Genomic DNA, 17,611 nt, shown 5'->3' on the forward strand with positions numbered 1-17,611 from the left:
CAGCGCTTATAAGTGATGTCAGCTGATTACGATGCGGGCGGGTGTGCTAGTGTTTACAACCGTAGACTGTCAATCATTTCTTTATCGTAAAAATAGCGCAGTATACTGTCATATTTCGATTTCTGCTAAACATTTGTCGAGTCAATAATGCCGCAGTCCGAATGCCATTTCCCCACGTCCAGGTAAATCAATATTACTGCATTTTTTGACTGTTTACGAGGAAGTAGCTGTTGGTTAGCCCAGCAAACTTTAAATGCTTTGGTTATTTGCATTGCACCTTTGTTAGCTTGCAAATAATCATCTGCACCTTTGACAGAGCTATTTTTGTGCTGTGCCCAGTTTAACGCACAGGTTAGAAAAGGTTTGTTTTGAGCAGAGCTTCTTGTGCCAGAGAGTCGTCGATTTAAAGCTAAGACAGCTAGCTAAAAGCCTTATGTTTAGTTTGGCTGGCTCTCACATTCATAAGTCAATACTCTCCTTTCAAACTGTTACAGGTAATGTAAGTAAGCTCTGAATCACTATCTCCGAGTCTCTAACGATTGTGCTATTCATGTGTGCATTCTTAGCATGTTCAGTGTTGTTTATGTTGTTTTTTTCCTTTCAGATGTCTAGTAAATGAGATTCAAGTGGAGCAAACAGCTGGACTCACATCTCCAAATTAAAGACTTCGACTGTTGCGGTCAAACACTGCAGAAAAGCTGGAGAGGGTATGTCAAATTTAATAAATGAGAGAAGACCAACATTTTATCAACATTATCTTCTTTTTGGTGAAATATTGTATCTGCCAGATCAATTATTAGACAAATAATGTTTCCTTTGACAGTAATTACACAGGTATGTGCTATTTCAAAGACATGACACAACAATATATATTTTTGCATGCATTCAATAGCTCACAATCTCATGCTCCCTCAGTGTTTACAGGACATGTTTCAAACTAGAGAATCTCCAGTATATATAACCTTAGAGGAACTGATCTGCTACAAAAACCTATGGCGCACAGCAATACTAAGAGGAGGTGTTTATCAGTTAAAGGCGTTGATCTATGGAACGGTTTATCTGTTCAACTTAAGGGCTCCAAAACTATTAAAGCATTTAAGAAAATGTATAAGTTAAACATGATAGAGAAGTATAGAACACTTGAATGAAGACCATTAGAAAAGAAGTCGATCGAGGATACATAGCATAATTTCTGATTGTTGAAGTTTAAGTTTTGTGCTTATGTGTTTCCATCGTTGGTATTAAAGAAAGTGTATAATGTGTCATCTTTGGACACAGAGTCACAGTTGTAAAAGGGGTTTAGGCAGAATAAGTCTTGGCTTCAGGTAAACCCCTTTCAGTCAGGCATCATTTAGATTAAATTCTTAATGTATGTGGTTTCTTATTGTATAATGTCTACACTGCAAAAAGTAAATATCAAGCATTGTCTTAAATGACTTGAATTGAGGAAATGTGTATCTTGTTTTGAGCGTTTTTCGCTAATTTAGACATTTTTCTTACCCCATTGGCAGAGAAAATTACCTGAAATAAGAACGAAATGTATTGAAATGAGTCAGAAACATCTCAGAACAAGTGAAATAATCTAGGAAAAATGCCCAAGAACAGCTTAACTAGTCAAAACAACTAAAATGTGGATTATTATGCTCAAATTGAGATGTTTATACTAATCTAGTTAATTACTTTTTGCAGTGTAAGATCTTTGGAATACATGTGACATGTGATTTAAATGTTCATAATGACCGAGGAAAATAAATTAACTAACTAACTAACTAGAATTAAATGTTAAATTAATGATTCTCTGTAGTCCCGATGGAGTGGGTGTTTGTGATGAACCGGATGAGCGCTCAGAGCAGCTCCAGTGTCCAGCGGCGGCGGATGGCGCTGGGGGTCGTCATCCTGCTGATCGTTGACGTCATTTGGGTCGCCTCCTCTGAGCTCACCTCGGTAAGAAACATTTCACTGTGTCAATACAGACGAGGTTCTCAGCTATGGTACAGATACTGCTTATACTGATGGTGTGTTTGCTTCCTACCATGTATTAACGACTTCTAGTCTTACACTTCACTCCTGCTTTATTAATTCAGTCCTGGTATATTGTACATCTGGGTTGATCAAGTTCATTTTAAACGGTCGGCTCGGTCTTGCTCAAGTTGTTCATTGAAAGCTCACTATTTCAACAATTAGTACTTGGTGTGTAAACTTTCAACAGCTGCAATAAAATCGGACAGCACGATGAATCCCTCTTGACAAAAACGTGTTGCTTCTATAGTAAAGTGTCGTCCAGTAGTTGAGTGTTTGAAAATGATGATAATCTGATCAGTGAATGCATTATTTCTTGGTAAATCATGGTTAGTTTTCCTAATTTTGATGCTAATTGCTTAAAGGATTGTTTTAGAATGGCCAACACAATAGTTGAACATAACAAAGTTGAGTGTTCAGTTAAAGGGCGGGTATTATGCAAAATCGACTTCATGTATTTTTGAGTTATCTGTAAAAACTCTGATGGCGGCCATCCTGGAGACGCCTCCGAGCTTCCGTCACCAGCCGAGTAACCAACCACTGCTCCTCAGCAGAACCCCCTCCCCACTGATGCCACCATAGACTGTAAAAAATAATGGATGTCTTACCTCCCCGTTTCCCATAATGACCACGGTCGAGGGGGAATTCATGGCGGATTTACAGACTCCCCCTCCCCAGCTCTGACGAAGCATGTTCCTAAAAAGGGCGGGATCTTCACTGTAGACTCGGCCCTTGCGTGACATGTAGCTCGCGCTGCTCCAATGCTAACAGTCCGAGCCTCATTAAGTACGAGATTTCAAAAATTATTTTTACGAAAACCAGCCTGGTTTCATATATTGTGTCTAACCCAGCGTTATCTCAGGAGGAATATCTATTCTAGTCTAGTGTTGAAAAAATTGAAACCAGGCGTTAAAGTTGTTTTTAAGGTGTCTAAACTCCAATGCTTTTCAACGGGGGCCTAGTGGCGATATGCAGGTACTACAGCAATGGCGGAGCAATGGCGGGCCCCAGTGTCGTGGTCATAAAGCAGAGCAGCCAGCGCCCATTGGATGCCACAGACAGCATGTAGAGGGGGCGTGTCGGAAAGGGTCAGAGGTTCTTAAAGAGACAGAGGCCTATTTCAAGACATTTACTACAGCCATTTTGAGAGAGCAATTTTATACAAGGCAGTTATTCTAATTTACTGCATTTACAGACCAACCGAAGGTTTCGTCATCATGTTAGCGTGCTATAGACTGGTGCTATGTGATTGAAAAAAGCATAATACCCCCTCTTTAAGAAATATTTGCGTCAAAGATCGCTGCAACGTTTGTAAACATATCTGTTGGACAAACAATTCTTGAATGCTAATGGTATGTTTACTATGCTGCCTTTAGAAACACTATGTAATTGCATGTTGTTTATTCTATTTACTTCCCCTGCAGTACATCTTCAAGCGGCAGGAGTACAACAAGCCCTTCTTCAGCACATTCACAAAGACCTCCATGTTTGTGCTGTATCTGCTGGGGTTTTTACTTTGGAGGCCGTGGAGGCAGCAGTGCACCGGGACGCTCAAAAAACGACACTCAGCCTTTGTAAGTTCTTTATTCACAATACTGATCCATATCGTCTACTAACTACAATCTTTAAGAGTTAAATTTAGCTTTAATAGGTTAAGCTGTCATTTGCAAGTTAACCACTTCAGCACGGCCATGACAACATAAAAACAGTCAAATATTCTAAGATGTTTTTCCTCCAGTTTGCAGATGCAGAGGCCTACTTTGCCCGCTGCAACAATGACACAACAGGGGACGACTGTTTGGTGCGTAGTGTAAATCCACAGCAAGTTTAACATGATAATAAATAATACATTTTGTCTACAATATTTTTCACTCTCACTGTCTTTGTGTCTAGAGTGAACCCCTATATGTCCCTGTGAAGTTCCAGGACGTCCCAAATGAGACGTCCTGTAGTTTAATTGGAGAATGTGAAACGAGTAAGTATGTGGTAGATACAGTATATATACTTTACTTTTCTACATATTTAAAGGGGACATGTGCAAAATAGACTTTTCTATAACAATGTTGTAACGATTGTCACGATCTGATAGGTATTGCAATACAATAAGTAAGTAAGTTTTAAAGGAACAGGCCACCGTTTTTCCATACTGTGATATGTTCTTACCTGAGGAATAGGAATACATTGGGAGAGGACAAATGCTAACAACATCTTTGGTCTTTTTGCGTGACTGAGGGCACATAGTTGACAAATTGCCAAAAATGTGACAAAAAAATGACAAAAATGTGACAAAAAATGTGGCAAAAATGTGACAAAAAATGACAAAAATGTGACAAAAAAATGACATAAATTTGATAAAAATGTGACAAAAAATGACAAAAAAAAATGACAAAAAAGGTACAAAAATGAGTTGAATACCCAACATCATTGCAATCCCAGCCCTAGTAACAATGTTCCCTCATTAAAAACATGCGTGGAGTAGCATTTCAAGTCATTCAGACAAGTTTGAGTAATCCTGTTCACAGAGGTTATTTGTTTTTCAGCTACAGAACGCATTTTCATTTGTGCAGTTCTTTACTCAAAGGGCTTAATTTAGCGTGTTTCATCTGATTCATTCTGTTTATATTATAAGTGTCCAAAAAAAAGAACTGCACCTGCTTTTTGCTACTTCAAAGTAATGATAAATTATGGGAAAATTGTTGTTATATAAATATATGAAATAGTGTTTTTACAGACTTAAACCGTGAGGCAATGACGTTAACCTTACGGACCTTACTTTGCTACGTTGACTTAAATTCAGGTCATTTACTAACCCCTGCCTCTGCCTCCTCAGCGTCTTCCAAAAAGCAGCGTGTGCGTTTCAGCAACATCATGGAGGTGCGTCAGCTGCCCTCCACTCAGGCACTGGAGGCCAAACTGTCCCGAATGTCGTATCCCGCCGCAAAGGACCACGAAGCCATGCTGCAGACAGTGGGCAAACTCACCATCACCGACGTGGCCAAAATCAGCTTCTTCTTCTGCTTTGTGGTCAGTAAACCGCAGCTCCCACAGAGTTACTTTCTCCTTAACCTCTTAACTCCCACCTGAACGGATCCCATTTTCTCCAGTTTGGCTTTACCCTAATCAAAAAGCTTCTTGGGGAAAAAAAGCACCAAAACAGCCACAAAAAAATGAGAAGAAAACAAGGATGTAAACGCAACTAAAATGTGTTAAAAATTCAACAAAAATGTGATAAAAATTCAACAAAAATGTGACAAAAATTCAACCAAAAAGTGACAAAAATTAAACTAAAAAATGACAAAAATTAAACAAAAAAGTGACAAAAACTCAACCAAAAAAGTGACAAAAATTAAACAAAAAAGTGACAAAAACTCAACCAAAAAAGTGACAAAAATTAAACAAAAAAATGACAAAAATTAAACAAAAAAGTGACAAAAACTCAACCAAAAAGTGACAAAAATTAAACAAAAAAGTGACAAAAACTTAACCAAAAAGTGACAAAAAATTCAACAAAAATGTGACAAAAACTCAACCAAAATGTGACAAAAAGTGACAAAAAATGACAAAAATGTGACAAACTCAACCAAAAGGTGACAAAAAATTCAACAAAAATGTGACAAAAACTCAACCAAAATGTGACAAAAACTCAACCAAAATGTGACAAAAACTCAACCAAAAAGTGACAAAAAATGACAAAAATTTGACAAAAACTCAACCAAAAAGTGACAAAAAATTCAACAAAAATATAACAAAAACTCAACCAAAAAGTGACAAAAACTCAACCAAAAAAGTGACAAAAATTCAACAAAAAAATGACAAAAATGTGACAAAATCTCAACCAAAAAGTGACAAAAAATTCAACAAAAATGTGACAAAAACTCAACCAAAATGTGACAAAAACTCAACCAAAAAGTGACAAAAACTCAACCAAAAAAGTGACAAAAATTAAACAAAAAAATGACAAAAATTAAACAAAAAAGTGACAAAAACTCAACCAAAAAAGTGACAAAAATTAAACAAAAAAGTGACAAAAACTCAACCAAAAAAGTGACAAAAATTAAACAAAAAAATGACAAAAATTAAACAAAAAAGTGACAAAAACTCAACCAAAAAGTGACAAAAATTAAACAAAAAAGTGACAAAAACTTAACCAAAAAGTGACAAAAAATTCAACAAAAATGTGACAAAAACTCAACCAAAATGTGACAAAAAGTGACAAAAAATGACAAAAATGTGACAAACTCAACCAAAAGGTGACAAAAAATTCAACAAAAATGTGACAAAAACTCAACCAAAATGTGACAAAAACTCAACCAAAATGTGACAAAAACTCAACCAAAAAGTGACAAAAAATGACAAAAATTTGACAAAAACTCAACCAAAAAGTGACAAAAAATTCAACAAAAATATAACAAAAACTCAACCAAAAAGTGACAAAAACTCAACCAAAAAAGTGACAAAAATTCAACAAAAAAATGACAAAAATGTGACAAAATCTCAACCAAAAAGTGACAAAAAATTCAACAAAAATGTGACAAAAACTCAACCAAAATGTGACAAAAACTCAACCAAAAAGTGACAAAAAATGACAAAAATTTGACAAAAACTCAACCAAAAAGTGACAAAAAATTCAACAAAAATGTAACAAAAACTCAACCAAAATGTGACAAAAACTCAACCAAAAAGTGACAAAAAATTCAACAAAAATGTAACAAAAACTCAGTTTTGTGGGTCTTAGCTTTCAAATGAGGTGTTACACAGACCTACAGTATATAATGGCCAAAGAGGTTCGGTTAGGTTTGGTTCAGGCGGGTGGTAAGAGGTTAAACTTATTTTATATTATTAGAGTTTTTCCTTTTTTGCCATATCTCCTCCTCCAAGGCTCTGAAGTATGTCGTGCTGTTCTAAGTTTGCCTTTGTTTCATTGTGTCTTTGCTCCCTGTTTGTCTTTCAGTGGTTTCTGGCAAATCTCTCGTATCAGGAAGCTTTGTCCGACACACAGGTGGCTGTTGTCAACATACTGTCCTCCACTTCAGGTGAACTCTGGTTTCAAAAATACAAAAAAATGTACAAAAAATGATTCTTTTAAACCATGTATGTAATGCCAGTATTTACATTTATGGATTGATTTTAAAATGTGTGTTTTGTTCCTGTGTAGGTCTTTTTACCCTGATATTGGCGGCCATTTTCCCCAGTAACAGCACTGACCGGTTCACTCTTTCCAAACTGCTGGCTGTGGCTTTAAGGTATGTGGTAATACAAACAATAGACTTGGCAAAGAAAAAAAACTGAGCATTGTTTTGTTCACATCACGGTATCTTCATTTATTCCCATAGAGGATTTTCAGATAAAACTGATTTTGTTTGATTTTTTTATTAGTATGGGAGGAGTCGCCCTTGTTAGTCTTTCCAGTATGGACAACCATGATGAGAAGGGCGCTCTCGGTAAAGCGAAAACAAATGCATTTATTTTTAGTGATACTCCTGCCGTAGTAACGTCTATGATCGACCTCAGGTTCCTTGTGGTCTCTGGCGGGAGCCGTGCTCTACGCCGTCTACATCGTGATGATAAAGAGGAGAGTGGATCGGGAGGATAAGCTCGACATCCCCATGTTTTTTGGTGAGGGCACACAACCATAATGAGGTCATGGTGAAGACTTTGACCCAACTTGAATTTGACAGGACATAAACAAACCCCTCAAAATGTCACTTCAATGTAATGGAGGAATTGTACTTTTTTTTCCCCCCTAATACCAAGATTTTAAAATGTATCCAAACACTCCAGAACCATGGAAACATATTTTGTTTAGGCGGTGCTGATGGACAAGATTTTCCCCCAAAATGCTTTTCCTGTGCTTATATCCTATTTCAGGGGTAAGCAACGTCAGGCCCGGGAGCCAAATTCGGCCCTCCAGCACAAAACCTTTGGCCCCCAAGAGAATTGTGAAGAAACATTTATTGATAAATCAGAGACCAAATACGTGAAAAGGACTCTAAAATGTGAAAAAATAAATAAAAAGAAAAGAAAATCATCCCTCCATGACACAAACTTGCCTACCCCTGTCCTATTTATTAACCTCTTACCCCCCGCCTAAACCAAGTGCATTTTCCTCAGTTCGGTTTTACTCAAAGCTGAAGGCTTCTTGACTGGAGAGCAACAGTGTTTTATTTGAAAGCTAAGGCCTACAAGACTGATCCTAACTTTTTTGTCACGTTGTCCCCCGTTTTTATCACATTTTTGAAGCGCTTTTGTAGCTTATTTTTGTTGCTTTTTTGTCACATTTGTATTGCCTTTTCATCCTCGTTTTCGGTGCTATATTGATGCTTTTTTTCAAGAAGTTTTTGGATTTTGGTAAAGCCAAACTGGAAAAAATGTGCTTGGATTAGGTTGGACTTAGGTTAATGTTGCCCACGATGCACAAACTGTCCACCAGGGTGTGCTGCAGCACCCACAGCACCCTGGGTTCCCATGGCCTTTCTCCTCTCCTCACAGAATATATTTTCTACTGAGAAATCATCCAGTGCCTTTTCTTGTTACGGCCAGTTTTCCACAAAATAAATCCTGCAAGATCTGGATTTGCCAAAGGTTCATCCTGGCACTTTGTTGTATTCCCTACGTTGTGATTCCAGGGTTTGTGGGCCTGTTTAACTTGCTGCTGTTGTGGCCGGGGTTCCTCTTCCTTCATTACACCGGGTTCGAACCCTTTGAACTCCCGAGTCAGCTGGTCTGGACCTACATCCTCATCAACGGGCTCATCGGCACAGTCCTGTCCGAGTTCCTGTGGCTCTGGTGAGCGTTCAGCGCATTTGCATTTTTGCTATGATGTAAAACAAATTTGTCTTTTCCATGGAACAGTCATTTTCTTATATGTAAACTTGGCAGTCTCCTGTTTTAAATGTGCAATATGTCATACATCTGTAAAACCTTCGAAGAGTCAACTACCAAGGCACTCTTCCTCCTTAGAAATTCTGCCTCAGTGTTGTTTATCTTTTAGCCACAATATTTACTTTCCTTCAGTCTAAATAAGACACGTCGTCCTTTGTTTGCAGGGGCTGTTTTCTCACTTCATCTTTAATCGGAACTTTGGCGCTGAGCCTCACCATCCCACTCTCTATTCTGGCTGACATTTGTATGCAGAAGGTGAGCGCGCAATACAGCTTTGTCACCAACAGGGGGCAGTACGGTCAGTGTTACTTGTAGCTGTGGAGATCTCTTCATCATATCGCCCATTGTTTTGGGGGAAAATGTAAAGACTGTGGCTATAATTTTAGAAAACGCTCACACTTGCAGTCAAACTTTATCAAATGTAAGGGATAAAGTTATTTTGTTCTGCGTGAGTGGGGCTTATTTTACCGGAGATTATGTTCAATTACACATAACCTAAACCAGTGAATTGTAAGTCAATTTGTGGGCTTTGGGGTTGCTTTTACTGCATTACATTTGTGGATAATCAGGTTGCTTTTTACTGGAAAAGCCCCCAGATTAAACAGGTTGATTAATCCCTGATCCCTGGTTTGGGAGCTTAGTCATTTAGAGATTTTTGCACACTTCTGATCAGTTGCTAATTGATTACTGGAATTTTGTCTTTTATTAAAATATTATTTATCTTTGTCAATATGAGTTATCCTTATTTCATTGTGATATTGAACTGGAAGTTGTATCAAGTTGTACATGAAGAAAGGTGCTATTTCTCACTAATTTCTCATTAACCTCCTAACTCCCGCCTGAACCGAGAGGATCTTTTTCCTCATGTCATCAGATTTTTTTTCCATCATTTTTTTGTTGGGTACTCATTTTTGTAACTTTTTTGTCATTTTTTATCACATTTTTGTCATTTTTTTGTCACATTTTTGTCATTTTTTTGTCACATTTTTCGTCAATTTTTTGTAATTTTTTTTGTCATTTTTTTGTAATTTTGTTCTAATTTTTTTGTCAAATTTTTCATCAATTTTTTGTCTTTTTTTATCACATTTTTGTAATTTTTTTGTCACATTTTTATCATTTTTTTGTCAAATTTTATGTCCATTTTTTGTCTTTTTTTATCACATTTTTGTCATTTTTTTGTCTTTTTTTATCATATTTTTGTCATTTTTTTTGTCATTTTTTATCACATTTCTGTCATTTTTTTGTCATTTTTTAGTCAAGTTTTTCGTCATTTTTTTTGTCTTTTTTTATCATATTTTTGTCATTTTTTTTGTCATTTTTTATCACATTTCTGTCTTTTTTGTCATTTTTTAGTCAAATTTTTCGTCATTTTTTTGTCTTTTTTGTCACATTTTTGTAATTTTTTTTGTCATTTTTTTATCACATTTTTGTCATTTTTTATCACATTTTTGTCATTTTTTTGTCACATTTTTGTAATTTTTTGTCTTTTTTATCACATTTTTGTCATTTTTTTGTCACATTTTTTGTCTATTTTTTGTCTTTTTTTCACATTTTCGTCATTTTTTGTCATTTTTATCACATTTTTATCACATTTTTGTCATTTTTTATCACATTTTTGTCATTTTTTTGTCACATTTTTGTCATTTTTTGTGTCAAATGTTTTGTCTATTTTTTGTCACATTTTTGTCATTTTTTTTGTCCATCATTTCCATCATTGTTTTCGTCTCAGTTTTTTTCCAGAAGCTTTTGGACTGGGGTAAAGCCAAACTGGAGGAAATGTGCTCGGTTCAGGTGGGAGTTAAGGGGTTAATTAGGACTGGATTAGGGACGGTTTTGAACAGTTTCTTGCGCACGCTGCTACTTTTCAAGTTTGCTACATAATTGAGCCGCCTCTTGTGTGTGGACAGGTGCGTTTCTCGTGGCTGTTCTTCGCTGGAGCGGTGCCCGTGTTCCTCTCCTTCTTCATCGCGACTCTTCTGTGCCATTACAACAACTGGGACCCGGTGCTGGTGGGACTGAGGAGGGTCTACGCCTTCATCTGCAGGAAACACCGGCTTCAGAGGTACGGCAAAGAGAGCCCTCGCTGTCTCACAACACATATAATTTATGTTTATATCTACTTCTATTACACCTTTACTGGATAATGTGTTGTTAATCAAAGCACTGAATGCATTTGCGAGGATCACCGGATTATCAAAAGTAACAGATGTTAACATTGCGAGCGCTACTGCTGCTGCTGCTCCTGTTGGGATGTGTTTGTAGATCACTGTCGCCTCAATGATTTCAGAGAATAATTAACTTAATGCATTCTCAGTCTCTGGATCATCACAGCTCAGTGAATCAACCATTAGACACATTCAAATGGAATCCGAATGTGCTCAGATGCTCGGTTTGCTGCTGGAGATGAACGCTGTCGTTGCCGCCGAACTGTGGATAACGATGCAAAAATGTGTGATGTTCTTTTTTTCTGGTTGAACGAATGTAACATGTAGAAGTAAAATTAACACAACCCCATCCCAACAGATGGTCATTTCCAAATAATAATTGTAATCAAGCTACGGGTCCGGATACCTCCTCGTATTGCTTCCTGCAGCACCTCTCGTTACTCCTACACTGGGCTGCAGGTCTGGGGGGCTCTTGTTGTCTCATAAGTGTTTCAGAAGAAGTCATTTGTAGCTAAGGCTAGCTAAGGCCGACAAAACTCATCCAAACAAATCTTTTTCCTCACATTGTTGCCGCATTGTAGATGCTTTTTTCAAGAAGCTTTTAGATTAAGGTAAAGCTGAACTGGAGAAAATACGCTCTGTTTGGGCAGGGGTAAGAGGCTAAAAACTTAGTCCTTCATGGCAAGTATGGACTCTCTCAAAAATCCACTGAACTTCACAAAAACATAGTAAAGATGAACAAAAGTATCCAGTAAAACAATGTGGAACACAGACACTGCAGATAAAGGCAAAAACGCTGCTGTACCAAGAAAGGGGGAAGTTGTATAAAATCTGGTTTTAATTTTTCATTCATCCCTGTTTTTACCAGTTTTCAAAAGTGTTTGTTTTATCGTCTTCATGCCTCTGCTCTGATTGACAACCGTCTCCATGGAGACTCAAGGGAAAGGGGCGGAGTTAAATGGTCCGCTCAGAGTAGAGTGAGAGAAAAGCACAGGAGCAGACCGGAGGAAAGTAGGAAAGAAAACTCCACCACATACTCTTAAAACACAACACGCGCCTTTGTGAAGCAGCAGATTGTCAGGAAGTCGCTGCTTCTCCGCTGGTGTCATTTTTATACGCTGCTAAATTGGCCGCACGCCACACGTTGGGGGACATGGAGCGGTGGACTCGATTTTACGATTCAGCCATTTTCCAAATCGTCTGTTTTTAAAAGCATGAATTAATTAATTAATTTTATTATTAATTTAATTAATTTATTATTTCGATTTTTTTCCCAGCCCTAGGAAGGGCCTATAATGTTTGTGTATATTTAAGCTTGAGGACTGTGAAGTGCATAAAGTGGGTTTATTTCAAACACATTACTTTCCCCATCATGCAATAAACTAAACAACTAAGCATATCTTAGTTCAGTGGTAAATGCTCAGACAGCCTGAACTGCATAACAGATATTTATATTTACAACGGATAATAAATTGCTATTTTGCTGCTTATGTCACAAATTTGATCAATGTAAGAAATTTCATCCAAATATTTTAGTTGTCTTACAAACAGGCAAACAAGCTACTGCCACGGCTGACAAAAAACATGTTAAGGAGTAAAGTAAATACGGCAAGAAAATCCCCCAATTTTGTGTTCACTCCTAAACCAAAGGTTTTTGTTGAAAGTAAACACTGAACTCCAGCCGCCCTGTTATCTCCTTATTACACATTAATCCTGCATTACTAATTCATCCGTGACGTCTCACTGTTTCATGGAGGAGGCTGATCACGTCGAGCCGGTGATTTTCCGCGAGGTGAAAAAAAAAGAAACGCAGTTACTTTGGCATTTTCTAAAAGGGTAAACAGACAGAGGAGCTTATCGGGTGAAAAGGCCCCTCTCTGCAGTCTCTCAAACGGAGGCATGTTTTTACAACACCAACACATCTGGGACGTCTGAGTTAATTAAGCACCTGGTTCCTGCGCGGAAAGCTGCTGAAATGTAGGAAAACTCAGAGATATTTTTCTAAAGCAGGATGTGTTGGGTATGAATTTAGCCGTAACATTATGATAAATGTAAAGACTGACACAGACAAGAATCAGGAGGGGATTGTGCCGTTAAAACCACTAGTATTTCTGGGAACAGGTCATTCATTAACATATTGAGGCCACGCTGTTTTTTGGGATTTAGCTGTTGAGTGCCAACAATCCAGACCATTTTTCATGATATTTGTAGCACCACAGCAGATTCTATGTTATAGCTATGGACACATGCTATGGCTCGTTTTAAAGACGAGAATCTAAGCTCTCCGTAGGTGAAAACAGTTTAATTCTACGTGCCTCGGTTCCAAAGCTAAACAGAGGCTAGTTTTGATCACAGATTTTTTTTCTAGACTCAGAAATAACAGGGGTTTTATGCAACTCTGTCCTTTCTGATTAACTCCTCTCCCCTTCTCTCTCCTCTGGCACTACGTTATGTGAAGAGGCAAATGCCTAAATATTTCCATTTCAAGACAATTTTCAACGACAACATTGTTGACACGTTTTGAAACACCGTGTGTTGCCGCAGATCGATCGCTTTTTATCGCTTGTGCATTTAAACAGCCTGGTTCTCGGATTGAAGACTTAACCCGGATGTTTCTCACTCGTCCTTGGTTCGATTTTGACCACTTAAAAACTCAGAGAAATGGTAAAATCTCAACTGTTTCAACACAGCTGTTTGCTACACAACACCATGACCCCTCAGACTAGAAGAAGAAAAGAAACGCAATAATATATTTAAAATGTCCAGGTCTGGACTTTTCACAAGTTTCTGATCATCATTTATTTCACGTCTGTTCATCACAGAGCTACCAAAATCACACATACGGTGTATTAGAGAGTCTAGTTTCGTTATTTAAAGCAGTACTAAGCAACGTGTTTACCTTAATAAATCCTTTTCGTAGTCCCTGTGGGGGTAATACAAGTGTTTATGGGATGATTGGAGGGTCTTTCATCTCCCCCTGGTGTCTCTGGCCAGAAAACCATGTTTGCAACTTGACTGCCACCGGACCGGAGCCACCAATACACACTAATAGAATCACAAAGAAGAAGCTAACATGCTAATGGGCAAAGCTAACTGCCGGCTAGCGTCACTTTAAACAGTATTTACAGCCAAGTTTGAGTGAAAAAAATTATGTCCATTGCATAATTGGATGTACATTATCCCTCTCTCCCTTTGTCTTTCCTGTCAGCGTAGAATTTACTCTCCAAGACAATTAATAAGTTAAAAAATCGCAACTTGCTACAACATCTGCAGTTGCGCTTATGGCCTCTTGGGGCAAGAGTTACTTAGTACTGCTTTAAAAAATTACCGCAAAAACAAGTGTTTCTGTTTTTGCACTCAGTGTGTTAATAATAAACCAATAGAGAGGTTGAAATGTAATGTGTCAGCTTAACCAACTGTTGTTCCACATCGCTTTTATACATCTTTTTATATTGTTTTTTGACAATGTTAGTCACTGTTGGCTCCTCCTAAACTGGTAAATGTTCTCAACTTTCAAAATGTAGCGCTTTTCCACCAACATTTGGCACTCAAAGCGCTTAACAGCAAGGAACAACCGCCAATTTTCATGTATTGGTTTTTCTTTTATTTCAAGACTAATTTACAATTGTACATTCTCACAGAAGGGATTCATTTAGAAATAGATTCTTCAAAATAGCTTTGGCGATACTGCTTTGCACTTTTGGCACTTTCTCAATGAGCTTCACAGTGTAGTCACTAGAGATTTCAGATGACTGTGTTGTGAAGCTCATTAAGAAGATGGCAAGAATAAAGGGTGGCAATTTTGAAGCTAATTTGACTCTCTTTTGTTTCCTGCATAATCCCACGAGTTCATTTATAGTGGAATGTCTTCAAACAGTGTTGAAAATGAAGAAAAGCTGATACATAAAAAGTGTTTCTAAACTTTTGACTGGTACTGTACCTTGGCCTGGATACAGACATGAGCCTAGATAAACTAATGCCTTAGAAGAAAAGCAGTCTGGGCAAGAACAGTCTCCAGTCTCAGTTTGCAGCCCATCAAAAATGATCCAAAGAAAGAACTTTGTAAAGTGCTGCTAAAGCATAGACTTCTGGATCGAATGTCATAAGTTCAATGTTATGGCCAAAATCCATTTTGTGGTTTTGTTGGACCTGCTTTTGAAGCGATTGAAATGACTGACAGCCGGTTCTTTGTGCTCGCAGACTCCCAGACGACAGCGAACAGTGTGAAAGCCTGATTCCTCTCAACACCATCTCCCCACATGAGGACGACTACTGCACATGATCAGACAACTAAGTAAGTACAAATACAACCTTTCCATGGATCTAAAGACTGCAAATATAAACAGATAAGGCATTACAACTACACACTTTTGTCTTAGGACTAGGGCTGGGCGATATATCGATATTTATGATATATCGATATGTTTTAAAATGAGATATGGAATTGGACCATATCGCGTATATCGGGATATTTCATAATCAGATCAGCTTAAATCTTAAACTGAGCTCTTTCTTTTGTTATCTCTTTATATAAAAATGCTGCCCTGAGAAAAAGATTGACTTATTTTATTTTATAGGCTATTTTATCCAAGATATATTTTTTATTTAAATGTGCACTTTATGGAGTTTTGTTATACAGTTTTTATGTTTACATTTTACAGTGAGTTTTCAATAAAACTACTCGTATTTGGCTTTGACTTTGACTTAACGTTTCATTTCACAGCTCTCAATTTGCGGAAAAAATATCGGGATATATATCGTATATCGATATTCAACCTAAATATATCGGGATGTGACTTTTGGTCCATATCGCTCAGCCCTACTTAGCACTTCACAGCAGTGTTAAAGCCACACCGTGTAGAATTTTACCCAATAAATACAATTTAAATACAAGCATTTATTTTATGGCAGATATTTTCATCATTGAAAAATACCTCAGAAACGTTTCTCATCCAAATCCATTCTTTTATTTCACACTGCATTAATAGCATTTTCTGTGTTGAGTTGGTCATTAAGAGCATTTTTTATTTTGTTGGCAACAGTATTGTCCAAAATGTTACGCGGTGTGGCTTTAATTGCGTCGACTACAATATTTAGTCTTTATTTTAGTCAAAGTGATAGTTTTGACGACTAAAACTAAATGAAAAGTTTTTCATGAGACTAAAACTATGACTAACATGACTAAATAAAAATGAAAAGGAGAGAATAAAATCATCCAAACTTCTATTACAGTCTGAAAGAGCCTCATATCGTGTAAATTCTCTGCAAAAGGATCAGCTCTGAGCTTTGTTCATGTGGAGAAGCTCCATGAAGCAGAAGAACAAGATTCAACATGATTATAATGAATATTATAAATGCAAAGTCAACTAAATTTACTTGCAATTTTAGTCGACTAAACCTAGACTAAAATTGAAGATATTTTTTGACTAAATCTTGGCTAAAATTCAATTACACAGACAAAAACTAAATTAAAAACTAAATTAAAATATGTTGTCAAAATTAACACTGCTTCAGAGGCTTCCACATATCTGTCCACCCTTTTGTCAGACGCTCTCGAGTTTAGACAGAGCGATGAGTGGGACAGGAAAGATCCTGATGTAAATATTTAAGGCTCAAACAGGCCACCCACATGTCCTAAACCACGTCCTTCTTTGCTCTATCTGAGATGAGACGGTTTAGTCAGGCTTGTTCCTTATCGCTCCCTCCTAGACACACACAGTAATAGCAGAGGTTGCGGCTCAGCATGTGGGCTCTAATCGAGGAGATGCGAACCGAGAGACAACAAAGTAATTTAGGACGGAGTCGGACATGAGGGTTTAGTGAAAGCACAAATTAACTGTCTGAAAAACTAAGCCACATGTGGTATTTTTAATCTTACGCCAATATTGACTTTGTAGTATTGAAGAAATATCAGTTTGTAGTCATTATGCAAATCTCTGTGTTGAACTAACCCGCTGTGGTTACGAGCCAGTTCACTCACAACTCTGGATAAAAAGAGAGGTTTGAGTCAGGAAGAGCATCCGGCCTAAAGCCTCTGCAAACTGAATCCAATTAGAAGGAGAAATGCAATGTCTTTAATTGACCAATATAGCTTTTGACTATGGATATTATTACGAGGAAACAACTGTTATATTTTGGGAAGTGGATTCGACCTGGAATGATACTTTTGCATGCATAATAAAATTAATTGCAAGTTTTCTATAATTTCTTATGGAAATGGTCAGGACATATTTTATTTGTAAAAATGGGAGCAAAATTAGAATTATGCAAAGAACCACATTTATATCCATGACAGACAGGGCTGGACTGGCAGAAAAAATCGGCCCCGGAACTTTTGGGTCAAGACCGGCCCTCTAAAAAAAAACCAAAAAAACAGTCATGTTCAATGCAATAGTCGAGGTGATGAGCAAAACAATAAGGCCTTGGCTTGAACTAAAACAGTATAAGCTACGAATCGAGGACAAGAGTTGCATTTTGTTTCTGCCGAATTAAAGCACCTCATAACACTCAACACTTTAATCTTTTCATTTATAACTTGAAGGAAC

At 37.4% G+C, this 17,611-nt stretch overlaps 1 protein-coding gene across 1 annotated transcript; it reads left to right on the plus strand.

The window, feature by feature from the left end:
• Window positions 1–37: 37 nt before the first annotated feature.
• Window positions 38–15,358, plus strand: LOC306968141 (solute carrier family 35 member F5-like). The gene is made up of 15 exons (XM_079563450.1): window positions 38–182; window positions 605–707; window positions 1,805–1,944; window positions 3,444–3,593; window positions 3,758–3,820; window positions 3,913–3,994; window positions 4,850–5,043; window positions 6,971–7,052; window positions 7,175–7,262; window positions 7,396–7,460; window positions 7,531–7,635; window positions 8,646–8,805; window positions 9,066–9,156; window positions 10,809–10,963; window positions 15,267–15,358. Exons 3-15 carry the CDS (start codon window positions 1,810–1,812, stop codon window positions 15,346–15,348), a joined length of 1,452 nt encoding a protein of 483 aa, XP_079419576.1. The 5' UTR covers window positions 38–182; window positions 605–707; window positions 1,805–1,809; the 3' UTR covers window positions 15,349–15,358.
• Window positions 15,359–17,611: the final 2,253 nt, after the last annotated feature.

The sequence above is a fragment of the Gobius niger genome (genome assembly GCF_951799975.1).
Source record: "Gobius niger genome assembly, chromosome: 9".
Classification (NCBI taxonomy): Eukaryota; Metazoa; Chordata; class Actinopteri; order Gobiiformes; family Gobiidae; genus Gobius; species Gobius niger.

Bases quoted from the DNA above. Each gene is read 5' to 3' on its own strand.
- LOC306968141 (XM_079563450.1), top strand. From the start codon at position 1,810: ATGGAGTGGGTGTTTGTGATGAACCGGATGAGCGCTCAGAGCAGCTCC. The intron at 5,044-6,970 runs GTCAGTAAACCG...TTTGTCTTTCAG, and splicing joins GCTTCTTCTTCTGCTTTGTG to TGGTTTCTGGCAAATCTCTC. The intron at 7,461-7,530 runs GTAAAGCGAAAA...GATCGACCTCAG, and splicing joins TGATGAGAAGGGCGCTCTCG to GTTCCTTGTGGTCTCTGGCG.